At 42.8% G+C, this 16788-nt stretch overlaps 1 protein-coding gene across 8 annotated transcripts in view; it reads left to right on the forward strand.

Annotated features, from left to right (window-relative positions):
• Positions 1-16788, forward strand: part of LOC146553084 (disco-interacting protein 2 homolog C) — a 199788-nt gene that overhangs the window by 170446 nt on the left and 12554 nt on the right. For 6 of the 8 annotated variants that reach the window (XM_085255373.1, XM_085255374.1, XM_085255366.1 and 3 more), the window contains 8 exons: positions 523-724; positions 1505-1614; positions 10919-10999; positions 11625-11748; positions 13243-13364; positions 14222-14333; positions 14514-14623; positions 16523-16653. In XM_085255373.1, coding sequence (XP_085111499.1) covers positions 523-724; positions 1505-1614; positions 10919-10999; positions 11625-11748; positions 13243-13364; positions 14222-14333; positions 14514-14623; positions 16523-16653 — 992 coding nt within the window. The remainder of the gene's footprint in view (positions 1-522; positions 725-1504; positions 1615-10918; positions 11000-11624; positions 11749-13242; positions 13365-14221; positions 14334-14513; positions 14624-16522; positions 16654-16788) is intronic. The other 2 variants (XM_085255367.1, XM_085255369.1) reach the window with 1 other exon arrangement.

A 16788-nucleotide genomic window follows, 5' to 3' on the forward strand; every position in this document is an offset into this window, starting at 1 on the left:
TTTCATCAGAAGCTGGAAAACTGCAGAATAGAACCAGCCTGGTCCTTTAACACAGCAGACACATTTTAACAGCCCACTTGCTGAAGTGACAAAACAGCTCTCACAGCCTCCTTCACTCCCAGAGTCATATAAACACACACACAGCTTGTGATACTATATTATGCATTCATACTGTATAGATAAAACCTGAGCTCACAGTCTCTGAGCCAGCGTGGCGACTGTGGCAAAGCTATAAAAGCCGTCTGGAGTTTTAACTGCTGCAGTAAAACCATTTCTCTTTATTCCTTCACCGCTGCAGATTCCGCCCGCGTGTTTTTCCATTTGGTTTGTCGGGTTGCAGAAGCAATCAGCGATTTCAAAAGAAGCTGAGATGAAACGATGGAGCAAAAAACGATCAAACACTAATATTATAGTAATCAAAGCAACAGCATAATAATATGATTTATTATCTTAGTTATTACCTTCGATACATTGTTTCATCTATAAATCTAAGCATACCTCTCCCAACACGATGTCTTCCAGGCGATAGACGGTATCCACCAGGTGGGGGTGTACTGCCTGGCTCTGGTCCCCTCCAACACTCTGCCCAAGACTCCACTGGGTGGCATCCACCTGTCCGAGACCAAGCAGCTCTTCCTGGAGGGGGCGCTGCACCCCTGCAACGTGCTCATGTGTCCGCACACCTGCGTAACGAACCTGCCCAAACCCCGGCAGAAGCAGCCAGGTACAGTACGAGGACGAGCGAATACGTGGGAGCACAGTTAAGGGATCCTCGTTATAGAGGCTCTTATAGCTTATAGAACAACTTGATGTCACATATAAACACACTAGATGTCCTTAAGTGGAGTTTTTACACACGCAGGATTACTTTTGTGGGAAAGGAGTGCTTTAAAGAAACCAGTAAGCTTTCTAAGCTGTTTCCCTCACTAAATCTGCGTGACTCAAATCAGTGTGAAACATCACAACCCCTCCTGCCTCCTCATCTGAGCTTGAAATGATGGGCAGCATGTCACTGTATGTGAATGTGACTTCTGATAAAATAGCCGAACGCTGGCTTCAGTGATTGGATGTGTTCACCGTTTCCAGCTCAGGCAAGCAGAGGTGTCAACCGGAATTTAGATGGAACGACCCAAACAAAGAAAAGAGAATCGAAGACAAAAATGTTCCAAGAAAGCACAAATTTAAAAAATCAGCTTCTCAGTTTGGCCGCCCCACTTCCAGGGTCCTGATGTTGTGCGTGCTGACTCACAGTCGGTCTGTCACGGCCCTGTGCGGCGCTCGATTACATCGCAGCCATTGTTGACAGCTGTGCGTTTCCTGCCGTGACAATTCAATCCGTATTTTTGCATTTATACCAGTAATGTTTTTTAACTATCGTTGACTGTAGTCAGATAAAAATGTAGAATCCGTTTATTGTATTTGCTGAATGGGCGGCTTGATTCTGCGTGCAACAATTTCTTGTTCATACCGAGCTCTCGTCCCCGTCTCCCTGCTCCTCCTCCAGAGATCGGTCCTGCGTCTGTGATGGTCGGGAATCTGGTGTCGGGAAAGAGGATCGCCCAGGCCAGCGGCAGGGATCTGGGTCAGATCGAAGACAATGACCAGGCAAGGAAGGTGTGTGTGAGAGGGGGGGTCTGCTGGTTTTCTGCATCATCGCCATCATCATAAACATTACACACACAAAGTACACATAATTAGGCATCTGGCTTCATTTCATGGCTTACTCCATTACGACTTATTCTCATTAATAACTCACTCAACAGAAAGTGTTAATGGTACCTTAATGGAGTCCTTGTCTGCCGTGTAAAGCACTGTAAACAACTCTCGCCTAATTTAATTGGTCTAATTAACTTAGTTGTGCTAGTTTTTGAAGCTTACTGAGTTATGTTGAGTTATCCTTACCTTCGTCCAACAGACTGAGGAGTGTGTTTGTGCGTACTTGTTTCCTTTTAATAATTCATGGCTTGTTTTTTGAAGTACAGAACACTTTGCATTGGCAAAGCCTCGCAGTGCCCCGTGGGACTATTAATGTTTAACTCTGCTTGTGCTGTGATTGTTATTTCAGTCATTCCAGTCATTTTGTTGAGGCTGTGCGATGTGGTTTCCAGTGTTTGCGTAGCTGACAAAAATGTTAAGGTTTAGCTGTTGTTGGCCACCATGACTGAGGCTCCTGCAGCGCTGAATAAGTGTGAGTGTTCGTGTTCCGGGTCGGTGCCCAGATGTTAATAAAAGCAGCGTTCCTTTAACGCTGTGCAGATGTACGGCTGAGGCTCGTCCGGCTGAGCTGGCTCTGCTTGACTTGAATAAGGGAAGAGATCCTGTATTACTTATATCAGAAGTGAACTTTGGAGCCGGCTAGCAGAGCGGCCGAGAGCTCTGTTCCCCATAATGGCGAGACGGGGCGGTGAGCAGAAGACAAAGACCTAAGGGAGCGAGTGGGAGTGTCAGTGTGGAGTCAGTCGCACAGGTAGGGAGGGGCCAATATGGATGCATTGAAAAGTGGGAAACATTATTTTAAAATATTTTAAATTACTGAATAGAGGACAAGATTTAGGACTCATCAGGCAAGTTGGGGAAAGAAAAAACCTTGCTAAGGAGCAAAATTAGTTTTTCTCTTCCAACTTTAGCATCAGCACCACACTTATAGGGAAACCCCCACTTGTGGTTAAATACCTGGGACTCTACACGACTCTACACGAACAACTGAAGAAGCAGTTGTTGGAGGAGAGGAGAACTGTCCTCATGAACAAAAGGACTCAGGTTATATAAACTGTAGAATACATGCCCCAAAATGTATTCTGTAACGTATTCCGTTACGTTACTCAATGAGAGTAACGTATTCTGAATACTTTGGATTACTTAATATATTATCATGCTTTTTACAACAACGTGAATGTACTATTGCTGTGTGATTTATTACTATTACTGAAGGTCCGCGACTCCGAACTGTAGTAAAGGGACCTCTGACTAATACGTAGCCGAAAAATAGCTTTACTTTGTTGTGTGGGTCAACTTTTCTTGCGAGAGACGGAGAGAGGCGTTGAAAGGCTGCTCCAACGGAACTTATTGTTTTCGGAGGAAAACACGAACACAGTGTACAGTCGAGTCTTAATAGCTTACTTACAACTGGGCTCGTCAGGCACTCTTCTTGGCTGCAGTGGTTATTATTATATTTACATGTTTCCAGCTCCCGTTTTTGCTCGATGACAACTCGTACCTTTCCACTCGCCTTTTTCTCCCTCCTCGCGCTCACAGACACATAACGTGTATGGCAGTCCATTCTCCCTGCAACACGGACTACACTGCCCATGATGCTACATTCTTTAGAGCTATGCTTGTAGCATTCTGCCTGTTAGCTTAGCACAACAACAACAACGAAAAGGCGCTCTCTCACCCAGGAAACACACAGTCGCAGAGAGAGAGAGAGCGTCACCCTGTAACCATGGCAACCGTAACGCTGCCGCCTGGAACGAAAGAACGTAGCTGTCAAACAAAACCCAAACAGTCCTGACCCGCGACAAAATGAAACAGGAAAGTACCGCAGTGTAATCCATTTATTTCAACAAAGTAACTGTATTCTGAAGACCACCTTTTTAAACGGTAACTGTAACGGAATACAGTTACTCATATTTTGTATTCTAAATACGTAACGACGGTACATGTATTCCGTTACTCCCCAACACTGTCAGTCAGGCAGCCGGCAGCAGAGAACGCACACTCTGTAGACTCTGATGAAAAGAGACAGGCCCTAAATAATAACAACCACCACCTCCACCGCAGCGCGCTGGGAGGCTGCTGCAGCCTCAGCCTCGCTCTCAACATGCCGCATGTGTGTTTGGATGCCGACAAACAGATGAGATGTCTCCTGTAGTGTGTGTAGATACAGCTGTATTCAAAGGTTACGACACCTATCGACGACTGTCGAGGTGAGGAGAAGTGAAGCCGACATTAAAACACAAGCTTTTCTTTTTGTTTCTTCACTGCACGGTCGTTGCACAGCGTTTGCACAAGTTAAACCGAGAAGACCACAGATAAGTTAACAGGCGTCCATACGCAGGAGGAGCACCAGCATAGAGGCGTTTTCCACAGATACAGAAACACTAGTGCCTTGAGTTCTTGGTTGGTTAAGGCTGCTTATTGAGAAGCTATGCACTAACAATTGATTCACATCAAATTCTAACTTTTTTTGTAATTTTTCTTCTCACAATTTAAATATATTTAATCTCAAATCAGCAGTTTCCCGTATGTTCCTAAAACATCCAGATTTCTGTTCTGCCACTTAGGAAACTCTGCTAAAATAAGACAGTTCACAAAGTAATGACAAATGAAACTGGGATGATCCCAGCAGTGATGATCCGCTCAGACTGGGACACAAACTGCGGCTCGGCTCGACTGCAGAATAATCCAGGAACGGGTTACATATTTGCTTTAAATGCGTTGATTGATGTTTTGAAGGCAGGTTTAATTTGAAGAGTGTGTTTGTGTTTTAGTTTTTACTGTGAAAATCCTGAAGCGTGCTGAGGGTGACGCCATCTTTACTCTAGAGAAGGATCAGGACGTAGGGTTTGTGTTTACTGCTGCTGCTTGGCCTCATCATCATTGTGTTTATTGGGACATTTGTTGTCTGATCCGCTCATTCATTCATCGCTCCACTTTACCCCACTTCCTCCCTCCATGTCCATCCCACTGAAAACCAGGCCCTCTGTGCGGATGAGTGAAACAACCCCAACTTCCTGTATTTATTAAAATGTTTTCTGTGTAACTTCATAGAGAGTAAAATATGATTCACTACGAGTGTCTTCTCACATTCCTCTTCTAATAACGTTGATTTGCCCGGCGATGGTTGACTGAGCACTAAACGCTCACACTGGGATGAGCTCAGCCTCTGTAGACAGGACTGCTTGTCTCATGACTTCATGGAAAATTATTATTTCATTACGGCTGTTTCCATAAAGCAGCATGAAAAAAACAAACAAACACAAAGAAGAAACTGTAACTTATGGAAGAGGATTAGAGCCACTGGGGAAAAAAGGAGGGGGGTGTCCTTCTTTGCAAGAATTCTATCAGCAAGTTTCAAGTGTTTCTATTTTTCTAATAACTCAGGCTTCTTTTTGCAGACCCTAACAATCAAAGTGAATAAAATCTGTGGCAAATGCTGATTTCAGCATTCACACATACAATGGTCACCATAATTCAGTAATATCCAAAAAGGAGCTTTTATTTCCAGGTTCTAATGCCAAAAGATTTTTTAAAAACATAATAGCTCTTAAGTGGAATTGAAAACTACGACAGGCTTGTTTTGAATGCTGTGCATACACTGTGCACATGTTAGCCACATAATTAAAAACACCTGCCTAACATTGTGCTGTGAAACACCTTTTACCCTTCAGGGAACGGATGTGGGACCGCTGGCTGTGTCCTGTGTTGTGTGACTGGGACACTGGCAGCAGGTCCTTTGGCTCCTGTGGATCAAACTCTCTGGCACATCCCCCAGATGCCTGTGATGTTTTGGGATTTTAGGGTTCGGTGGTCAGGGTAACACCTTGTCTTACTGCCTGGTCTATAGCAATGCCCGTGCTGGTGGTAAATGTGCAAAGATACAGCCTCATAAAATCACACATAACAGAACCCAAAGTTGTTGGGTTGTTTTAAAGTTGTTTGGCTGTTTGAGGCTTTGATCCTGCCTGAAGGTCTTTGCATCTTTACCTCAAAATGATCCCTTGGCATTAAATTCAACATAGCCTAAGAGGAAAAATGTAATATCTCACTTCAGACCACCATACAAACAGTTTTCTAGCTTCGTAGTCGGCGCAGTGCAACAGATGCCACTAGAAGGGTTTAGCAGTTTTCTTCATCCAAGTGATGTAATACCGGCCAGGTGGCTGCTGTGTCGTGTTTCATTGAAGCGATTGTCCTCTCTGATAATGACATCAGATACAACTGAGCAACTCGGTGTTTTAGCCCGAGAATTCGGCACCCTCGCTCACATGCTGATAAAATGCTACAATACGAGACCAGATTTGTATCTGCAGACAGAAGCTCTTTGTGTCGCTGTTTAGCATGCCAGCCCCCTCTCTCACAGATAACACGAGCTTTATCTGCAGGCAGGTTCCAGTTCTTCCAGGCTTCGGGTTTAACTGCAGGCCAAAGCATCTTTTACAAACAGCAACAAACAACTTTACCCTCCTCCTGAAGGTTAAGCACAAAGCCCGCTTGTGTAAAGCAAACGTTTGGATCCCCCTCGTTAATACACGTGCAGCCACGGAGCTGCAAGGTGTTTAGGACATTTCACCACGCAGCAGATGGCAACGTATGAGGGAGCTGGAACGGAAGCAAACTCTAATTTGCTGTTATGAAAGTTTCATGAAAGCTCAGAGCTGAGCCCACAAGCAGCTGAGTGATGTTTTCATCAGAGCAGAGAGACCTCCTTTAAATCTTTGCACTCCCTCGAGGTCTGCCATGCGTGAAGCTGGTGGCGAGCAGATGACGCCATCTTTCGTCAGCCAGACTCTGAGGGTTATAATATCGAAACTGCAAACTTGGAGCTGAGCGATGGTTTCAGCAGCAGAACGCTGTAGGTCGTACCGCAGTGTTTGAAGAGTCGTTTAAATTAACAGTTTTGATAAGTGAGGCATTAATCTGCTCACAGCTTACATTAAAAACCACAAGAAAGCAGCATTAATCACACACATGGATTTTACTTTCACACACGAGATACATTTTACTGTTATTCGAAAGGATTCATCATATTTATGTCTGCGGATTTGCTTTAACAACCTCTGCTCGAGCAGACACGCTGAGATAAACCCACCGAGGTTTATCTCTGAGGTTCATCAGAGGACAGACGCCTTCAGGAGTCGGTGGAGACCAAACCTGAACTCAAAGTGAGCGTCTGTTAGTTGATAGTGCTGTTGCTATTTTTTCATATATCTATAGATTCTATAGATATTCTAATAGATGGGCAGCGCGGCAGCACTGGGTTTGATGCACATCTGGCCTTTCCGTGTGGTTTGCATGTTCTCCCCGTGTCCCTCCGGGTAATCCGGCTTCCTCCCACAGTCAAAAGACATGCAGTTAGTGGGGTTAGGTTAACTGGTGATTTTAAAACGGCCATAGGTGTGAATGTGGTTGTGAATGGTCTCTGTGTTAGCCCTGTGACAGGCTGAAAACACCCCACCTCTCACAGGTGGAAGAGGCTCCAGCCTCCACCTCCCTGAATTGGCCAAGCAGAAGAGAATTGATGGGCGAATAACTGTTATCAGGATTGTTTTATTAATTTATTTATTTTTGGACTATAATAATCAGGAAATAATGGCTGGACACAAAAATCACGAGTTAAAATATTGTTTTGTCTGTGGACACCAGAACTGTTAAGATGGTGATTCAAATTTGTAACATTTCCATTTGTCAACTTCAAGATTCAGGATTCGTTGTCACATTCATAGTTATACAAGTACAACACGCAGGGAAATGTGTCCTGATACGCTCCTCGACTGTGCAAAAAGAGACAGAACATTATATACAGTGAGTGAATGATATACATTATATAAATAAAATCTGGAAATGTACACTTCGAAACCTGAGAATGTTCATTGTGTGAGGTGTTGACGTGTCTTGTGCCAGGATCAGGCCTGACATGTGAATGTGGTAACAATGAGTCTGTTAGGGCTGATATGACCAAAATCTCATATCCCGATATAAGACATCTATCGTCCTGATAACGATATAAATCACAAAAATGTAACATTTTCTGTAAACTCTGTGAATCTCGGGCAGCTCGACTTGCGGGAAGTGTTTCCAGCTGCGCGTCATGTAGCTGGAGTCGAGTGTTTTAACCGATGCATGAAACTATACATCTTTAGACATAAGTTGTAACGGCCGCTGTTTTCTTTGTGAGTATTTATTACACGGTGTGCTGCGGGGAAAAGCCTGTTCTAACGTTTGAGTCTAAGGTTTATTTTTTAGCACCTGGCGGCTCTTTTTTACTTCTCATCCGTAAATAATCTGCTCTTTCACGTGATTCAGTTTATTTTGAAAAGTCTCAACAGGATCTTGAGCTTTATTGTGAAAGGTTTATGTGGAACATAAACAAGCGGACACGCGAAGGTGTTACCGTCGTTGTTGCTAACGACAACGCATAAAAACAGGCGCTTGTCCGTCTGTAGTGTGGTTATATTAAATATAAGAGAAAGAGAGAACTTTAAGAAATGAATATAGCCACTACAGTGACCATCAAAACGATGAAAAAATATTGCCGTAAACAGTTTCTTTTGCGACAGCACGAAACAAACGATAGCGTAAAATGAAATGGACGTTTTTATATCGTCATCCGATATATATCGTTATATCGAACAGCCCTAGTCTCAGTCACATATGGATGATGGGGGGGCTGAGACAGAACTCATTGTTACCACATTCTGAAGTTTTGCTACAAATTATTACATTTTTAAAAACGTTGTTGCTATCATAAAGGTTGCTGGCATTATTAAAGATGTCCTAATTACTGATATACAGCGTTATAATGAAGTGCTTTTCTTTGAGGTGGCGCACAGCTTTGAAGTTATAATTAAAGATTATTCAGACTTTGTAATGATTATCCTCATTTGCTAAGTAGAAAGGTGGGAGAGATCCTGTGGGTACGAGAAGGTAAACACACAGCCCGTACAGCAGGTTAGTAGCTGTTACCTCCTCTGGATTGTCCGCTCGGGTTAGTTTCAATCAATAATCATCTGCTCCAATCAGCACCTGATTAGGCTTTAAAAAAACATCTTCCTTCAACTGTCTGTCTCTCTCTGAGTCAGCAGGTTCATCACTAGAGTCTCCAGAGAGCAAAATATGTGTTACTTTTAATTCACTGGTCCTAATAAATATCAAATGTGGCTGATCTATTTTGTATTCAGGGTGTGAACAGAGTGGGGCTCATCTGGGATTTGGATCTCAGGGTCTCTGAAATCTGACCAGAATGCTTCTCCTTTATTTCAGTGCGTGCCGTATTCTTTCCTCACAGCTGAAAAAGTGTCCACGAGCAAACCTCCGTGGGCTCTGTCGATGAGGAAAAAACCTCGTCTCCTCTTCTGCAGCTGCAGGAGCAACAGTTTACATACCATTAAAGCTTCTGTAGCAGTGTAATTCAGTGTTGTGTAGCTGGTCCCAGTCGGTGAAATTTGCAGTACAAATCAAGCGCACCCGGCCTCTTCCCAGATGTGACGGACACGGTGCGGTGCAGAGGTTCATTTGTTTTACGGTCGAAGGATTAAGAGTCTGAAAGCCAAATTCTCATCTGTCACCAAAGCGTCTGGCAGCATGAACACACACACAGACACACACACATATAAAGTGATGTTCTCTGGCAGAGCAAAGCTCAACAGGCATGACTTTCACTCCAGCAGCAAATCTTGAAAAATTCATGAGCCCAGAAACAAACTCGCCCTGTCTCGAGGCGTTCTCTCCTCCCAGCTGTAATTTCCATCACGCTCGCTTTTTGTCTCTGTTTTTGTGAAGAATGAAGATCTTGTTGCCTTTCCACTAACATCGCCCTCCTTCCTCCGTATTTCTCTGACAAATTAAGTGCATCACCTTAATTTCCCCGCACGCTGTCGAGTCACTGAGCTGCCAAGATCTCATTTTATCAGGATACTTCATCAGCATTCGGTCTGCGTCTCAGCAGAGCTCCAACGCTGTAAAACATATTGGGAGCAGAGTTTTTGCCATTATTGGTTGCCGTCACAGGGCTCGTTTCTAAGAAAACGTGCTCGCGTGATAAACTGTGGTGATATTTTAGCTGTAAAAATGCTGCCATTTAAAGAATTTACTGGTGGTGATAACTGAGAAAAGTTCTTCCAATCTCCCGTTTTATTCACGGGCATCTTCATGCACATTTTAAGATGTTCAAGTCAGCTGATCACCTGTTCACGAGCTGAGATTTAGACAGTTTTGCAGCTGACTTTGGCTGTTTGTATGCCACTTGTACGTTCACTCAATTTGATTCAAAAACCTTTTTGAACTCTGTTGCATTTTTAAAGCATCGGTCCTTCCAGCTGCAGGTCTGGGGTCACTGGGGTGCATTCAGAGTTTCTAGTAAATTAAATATTGTCTTAAAAAAAGACATGCAGTGAGTTTCCATTAATAAAAAAACATGCATTTGCCAGACCTCTAACATATGTAACAACTTGATAGACTGACACTATAATATATGTGTATGACAGATGTTTAATACAAGTGATGCAAGCAGTCGTCTGTCTAAACCTGGACCGCACATGTCATGTTGGGTTGCACATGGCATCTGTTGTTATTGCTGTTAACCGGAGCTGCTCTCCATTCCTGAATAAATGCAACTCACAGTTATGCAGTGGTCGTTAGTTTGGCTGCCTCTGATGAAGTATGTACCAAACATGTTCAGTAGGGGGCGTATTGGGACTGAGGACAGGCCATGTGGAGGTTTTCCTTCCTGCTGTGATTGGTGCTTGCTAGTAGAGGATTGTGTGATTGGAGGGGTTTTCCCTCTAATGTTGTAGGTCTGCACCTTCACACTGTTGTTGGGATTTGCATTTACTTGAAATGAACTGAAACAGCTGCGAGACCCGGGTGCTTCCATCCCTGCCATCCCGGTGTCTCTGTCCAGTCGTTTCCACCAAGGACCATCAGAGGTGGTTCTCTGCTGCAGCAGCAGCTCCGATACTTCTGCTAGCATCCCGCACGTCTCCAGCCCGACCCCGGTCACCTTCAGCACAGATGATCTGAGCGTACACTGTTTTTGTTATGTTTTTGGGTTTCAAAGAGACTAGAATGATTCCTTCAATCCATTTCTCAGATTGAAAATTCAGAAAGAATGTCGAGTGCTGCTCTGCTGGATATTTCATGGTTATTATTTATGGTTACAATTTATAATCTCATTGTTTTTACTGATTGTGTCTTTTAGTTCCTCTTCCTGTCTGAGGTGTTACAATGGAGAGCCCAGACCACTCCAGACCACGTCCTGTACACACTCCTCAACTCCAGGGTGAGTCCTCACAGTACACACACACACACACTCACACTGTATGAGATGATATTGATTTTATAGAATCTTACCAAAAATAGTATGATAAGGTCAGCAGGGGTGTTCAGAAATGGCTTATCTTTCTCAGTCTTGGCAGACAGAGCTTCATAGTTTGTTTAAATAATAATATTTTAAAGCTTTAAAATATTAAATCTACATTATTCTGTTTTTTTGCCTCAAAGGTTTGCTTTAAAGCGTGATATAAATCATATGTTATGATATAGAACTCCTAAATAATCTAGAAAATGACTTAAGGAGCTGAAGTATAGGTGACGTGTATGTATTACATGGGAAGGAGCTTTAACAGGAATCAGTTGGGCTGTTTGAAGCAGTGCGTGTGCTTTTAAAGGGAGGCAGAAATGAAAAGAAGATGCAGGTCTTTCTTTCTGCTCTGTGTTGGCTGAAGAAAAAGAATCCGGGCTGGGAGGTGTTCACCACTGTTAGTTTGCATAATGGCAATAGGATCCGCCGGGTTGTTTACAGCTGTTCACCGCTGAGATGCTGCAACGGAAAATGTGACATGACACTTACTGATGCACGCTGCTGATTGCATGTGTCAATCTTCTGTGTGTGTCCCCTCCCCCAGGGTACGATAGCCAGCTCTCTGACTTGTGTTCAGCTGCACAAGAGAGCAGAGAAGATCGCCGCCATGCTGGCTGAACGGGGCCACCTGCAGGATGGAGACCACGTTGCACTGGTCTACCCTCCAGGTAAACACTGACAGCAGGTCAGCTTGCTGTACTTGTGTCTCTGCGGTGACACTGCAGGATGTCATAGATTTACTGAAATCCCTCAAATTTTCAAAATAAAAGCTGATCTGAACCAGGAAAAAAAAAGCTTGGAAAAGTGTCCTGATTAATATTAATGTACTACATGGACAGATGTACCTGGATTCGGAGCCACACACAGACTCAGCTATTGTTACATAACGGGAGCAATATGAGCCCCGACCCTCTATGACGAATATATTGGGTAAATGAACAAATCGATGCAGACAGACTTAGGAAACGGTTTTAGAGAACTGAAGGTTACACATTAATCATTTTAGTTTTTGAATCTTTGACCTACAGTTGTCTTTTATTGCTGTGATTGCTGATTGGACCTTTTTTTTATTATTAAAAACAATTAAAAATTAGAAAGAAAAGACAAAAATGCCAAAAATAATAATTTAGACCAGTGCTTATGTTAATGTTTATTAATATTTACTTTATAACGGAAATTGTCATTTGGAATCTGTTTTTAATGATTTTAAATGAGCATCTATTAATTTAAAAATCAAACCATCTTTCATTTGAATGCATTTTTTCTTCCCTTCTGTTTAACTGAAGTTCAAAAAACACAGAGTGCAGATGAATAAATGAAAATGATTTTAAATGCAACTACAGGACACACATAATACCACACAGGCTGTAACCAGCATTCATTCTGTAAAATTATCTGATGCTAAAAGTTGTGCATTGAAAAAAAATAAGTAGAAGTTTTTAAACAGAGTCTGACAAATGTTCAGAAAGTATTAAAATAAACAGACTTATGTATAAAATTGCCCCTTGTGCCTATGCATTATATCTTACAATTATTATTACTCATTCACTAATGTAGCAGTGCTCGTTTTTTATTAATTGAAAAAAATGTGAAAATGATGCATGTTTGATTTCCCACAAGCCGAAGTTACACTTCCACAGTGCTTCTTTGGGACGATGGAAAATAATAATTATTTGGGCATCGAGCGAAAAACCGTCATTGTAATTATGACAACATATAAAGTGTTTGAGTGGATAACCTTATTATACTTTCAGTGACTGCCCTATATAAGCAAAAGAAATGAAAGGATGGATGAAGTTTCTAGAGAACGACTTGTACTAAAATGGGTTAACTTGGGATGTTTTAAAATGAGGAATGAAGGACGCGGCAAACATGTTCAGTGAGTTCGGTTAGATCGAAGAGAGCGCCGCGGGGAAAAACAAGGAGGACGCAGGAAGTGTAATTACCCTCTGAGACACAGCGCGCCGTGTCCATCACAGTAGGACAGACGCAGCCGTGCAGGAAAAACAACCCGACACGATCAGATTTTCTTAAAGCTGCATTCAATTAACGGCCCCGAGGGTCCATCGCTCAGTATACGGCACCTTAATACCTGTAACTAATTTAAGTTTTCCAAATTCACCCCCTCTTATTTCTTCTCTCATCTCTACATCCTCTCCCAGGAATCGACCTCATCGTGGCGTTTTATGGCTGCCTTTACGCCGGCTGTGTGCCAATCACGGTGCGGCCGCCTCACCCGCAAAACATCGCCACCACGCTGCCCACCGTCAAGATGATCGTGGAGGTAAACCAACACTGTGACGGCTCTAATCACTACTCTGTGGTTAAAGTATTTGAGAAAAACGTGAATGATCATGTAGGTGCAAGTCACCGCCCCCTCTACACCTCACTTCCTGTTTTCTTAATTTAAAAATTAATGAGAATATTTTGACAGCTTCAGCAGTTTATTCTTAGCAGATGCAGGTATTTCTAAGAAAACCTGACATGTGGATGTAGGCGAGGGTTTAAAAAGATAAAAGAAACACACAGACAGTTGTTCATTTAAGTAAAGGCCAAATTACCTACAAATCTACTTTTCTGTGTCTGTAAATATAAAAGATATTGATTTCTTAGATGACGTAGTCACAATAACTGAAAACTTTTAATATTTACTATATTCATTCCTGAGATTCTCACTCCAGAACTTTACGACCTTAAAAACATAAAATTCTGGGAAAGCTGTTGTTTTACTTTGAAAAGCCCAGGAGTGCATTTCAGGCGGGAACTTAAAAGTCGTAACGTAGACTTAATGCCAACGAAATAGTTGTGACGTGGACATAATCCGTTTAATTTGAGTGTTATAAAAATGATTTCCAAAAGCTACATAGACGTTGATATCCTGGCACCTTTGGCAGTTTATATTCCAGGTTTCATCCAGATTGAATGACATGTTTCGGAGGACAGACGTGCATACGTACACTGTGATCATTATAATAAGATTATTATTATTAAACCAGCCCAAGAAAAAGTGAACAGATGAATCGTGTGAATAACGGGAGGTGAAGCTGAGCTGAGGAGCGATTATTTCTCCGCACTGTTGGAGTCGTTCAGTTACTGCTGATCTGTTTTTTATGAATGATCTGTGCGCGCTGAATCGTGCAGGTGAGCCGGTCGGTGTGCGTGATGACCACGCAGGTCATCACTAAACTGCTGAGGTCCAAAGAAGCCTCGGCGGCCGTGGATGTCCGGACCTGGCCTCCTGTCATGGACACAGGTAGGCGATGTGTTTTTTGAGGGCACCCTGCAAGTGATTAAACACAGTTTGGTTAATGAACAGGTGATCAATGTGAATAAAAAAACAAAAAAAACAGTGACTGAGTAATAAAACTAACACTAAGCTGTGTATTTTATAATTCATCATCTCTGACGTGAGAAAATTGATTGTTTCCTTTAGACGATTTGCCAAAGAAGAAACCTCCTCTGCTGTATAAACCGTCCAACCCCGACACCCTGGCCTACCTGGACTTCAGTGTCTCCACCACCGGCATGCTCGCTGGAGTCAAAGTAAGCACACACTCACACACACTACACCAACACACAGCTAATGATGACATTTAATGTTGTTTATCCACATTAGCAGCATAGCTCCAGTTATTCCCAGCAGAAAAAACACATGGTTTGGAGGAGAGCCAGAGACTTTTATTTTGAAACTCTTCTTCTATCAAGAAGAGATTTTTACTCTGTTATTATTCGTGTGGTGCTGAAGAAAAGCTTAAAACAGGAGGAAGTGCTGACGTGTTTTTGTGCAGCGGAGCCTGGAAGTCTGTTCGAGGGGAGCAGATAGATGGTGGTGACATTTTAAAGATTAAAGTGATTATTGATTCACTGCAGTAAAACAAACCTCCATCCTGTGCTCAGCTCGTTGCTGCTGTTCATCTGGTGTGTGCGTCTGAGTGAAAGTGAAGTCATTTTCCTGTTTGGCCTCTAATCTGCCTGCGGATGCTCACAGAGAGAGAACGTAAACTTAAAAATCTGTTTCCATAAAATCGAAAGAAACTAAAGCAGTAAAAGAAGTTATCTTGTAAACTTTTCGTCTCCTAAAGTTTTGCTGATCGAAAAGAATATCAGAAAATGTCACAAACTAACAAAATCATTTAATTAGACGGCTTTTCCTGATAAGATAGTCCAGATAACGTCCACAGTCCCAGCTGAGAAATATAAACCTCTCCAGCTTGTCCTGGGTCTACCCCGAGGACTCCTGCTAGCGTGACATGCCAATCAGAGGTCTGAACCCTCCTCAAGCAGCTTCTCTCGATGCGGGGGAGAAACAGCTGTGCGCTCAGTCCCTCCCAAGTGACTGAGCTCCTCACCCGTCTCTAAGAGAGAGTCCAGAGGAAGCTCACTCCTGCTGCTTGTGTCTGGGATCTAAGTCCTCCGATCACTAGGAACATATCTATCTATTGACACGTTTGTGATGAAATGACACATAATGTCAAATTTTGCTCTCTTGCTGTTGTAAAGAAATAAAGACATGAGATCCTGATTATCTCCAAAAGGTAATGAGTCCTCCTGACCTCCATGGTGGAGGTAAGCTCGATTCTCCTTGAATCATCAACATGGCTGAAGTAACGATTGACACTGCTGCAGCTATATTTTTGGACAAGTACTTACGCAACTTCATTAGTTTGCCCAAGGACACTAGAGGAGCCAGGCATCAAACCACCAACCTTCCTACCTGAAACCAAACCTCCACTTCTTACTTTCACACAGCTTCACATGGTGCGATCGTGTCTTTGTTTCTTTTCTGCTCGTTGTTTTGTGCTCAGTTTGCCACAAATGCTAATTTTCATACTGTTCACACCAGCTGTGAGTGTATGCAACACACACACACACACACACACACACACACACACACACACACACACACACACACACCTCATTAATGAATTCTTTGAGAAAAACACACTAATCAGAATGACAAAAAGAGCAGGACAGGAGGAAACAATGTCAGCGTATTTTCTCGTGTGCTGCTAAATTTCCCGTCCATTATGTTTAACCACTGTGCTTAATGAGCAAATCAGTCAAAGCCGGGATATTAACGATGCAACTGGTGCCGAAACACAATGGGTGCAAACAAGACCGCCAGTTCACGTGGCCACTGCCGCCTCCAGACTGTTGTTATGCTAATTAATTCACTTTTAGTTCATTAATCATTTTTATCTCAACCAGTGAAAGAGGTTTGTCTCAATCCTTTGGATTTTCTTTGCTCCAAGTTGAAAACCCCACAGCCGATTCTCAGTTTTGCTTGAAAAACCTCCCAGCAGCACAGAGACGATCTCCACAGGTCTCCACTGACTGAAACAAATAAACAGCACAGAGTTTTCAAGCCTACTTTCATAATTTTTTTTAGTAAAAAGTGCACTGACAAAGAAGAAGATTTTCATGTGAGATTTTCTCCTGCAGATGTCTCACACAGCCACCAGTGCCTTCTGCCGCTCCATCAAGCTGCAGTGTGAGCTTTACCCGTCCAGAGAGGTCGCCATCTGCTTGGACCCGTACTGCGGCCTGGGCTTTGTCCTCTGGTGCCTTTGCAGGTCGGCAATCGTAGTTCCTAGTTCTTATTTAGAGCTAAAATGGAAGTTTTTAGCATTTCTTACTTTCTGAATGTTCCTGTTTGAGGCTTTTATATGACCAGGTTGTTTCTGTTTTCTCTGCTCTTTAAGTTTCCT

Source organism: Mchenga conophoros, linkage group LG18 (genome assembly GCF_057382185.1).
Source record: "Mchenga conophoros isolate Kocher_MC1m ecotype Shallow Benthic linkage group LG18, M_conophoros_male_GT1.1, whole genome shotgun sequence".
Classification (NCBI taxonomy): Eukaryota; Metazoa; Chordata; class Actinopteri; order Cichliformes; family Cichlidae; genus Mchenga; species Mchenga conophoros.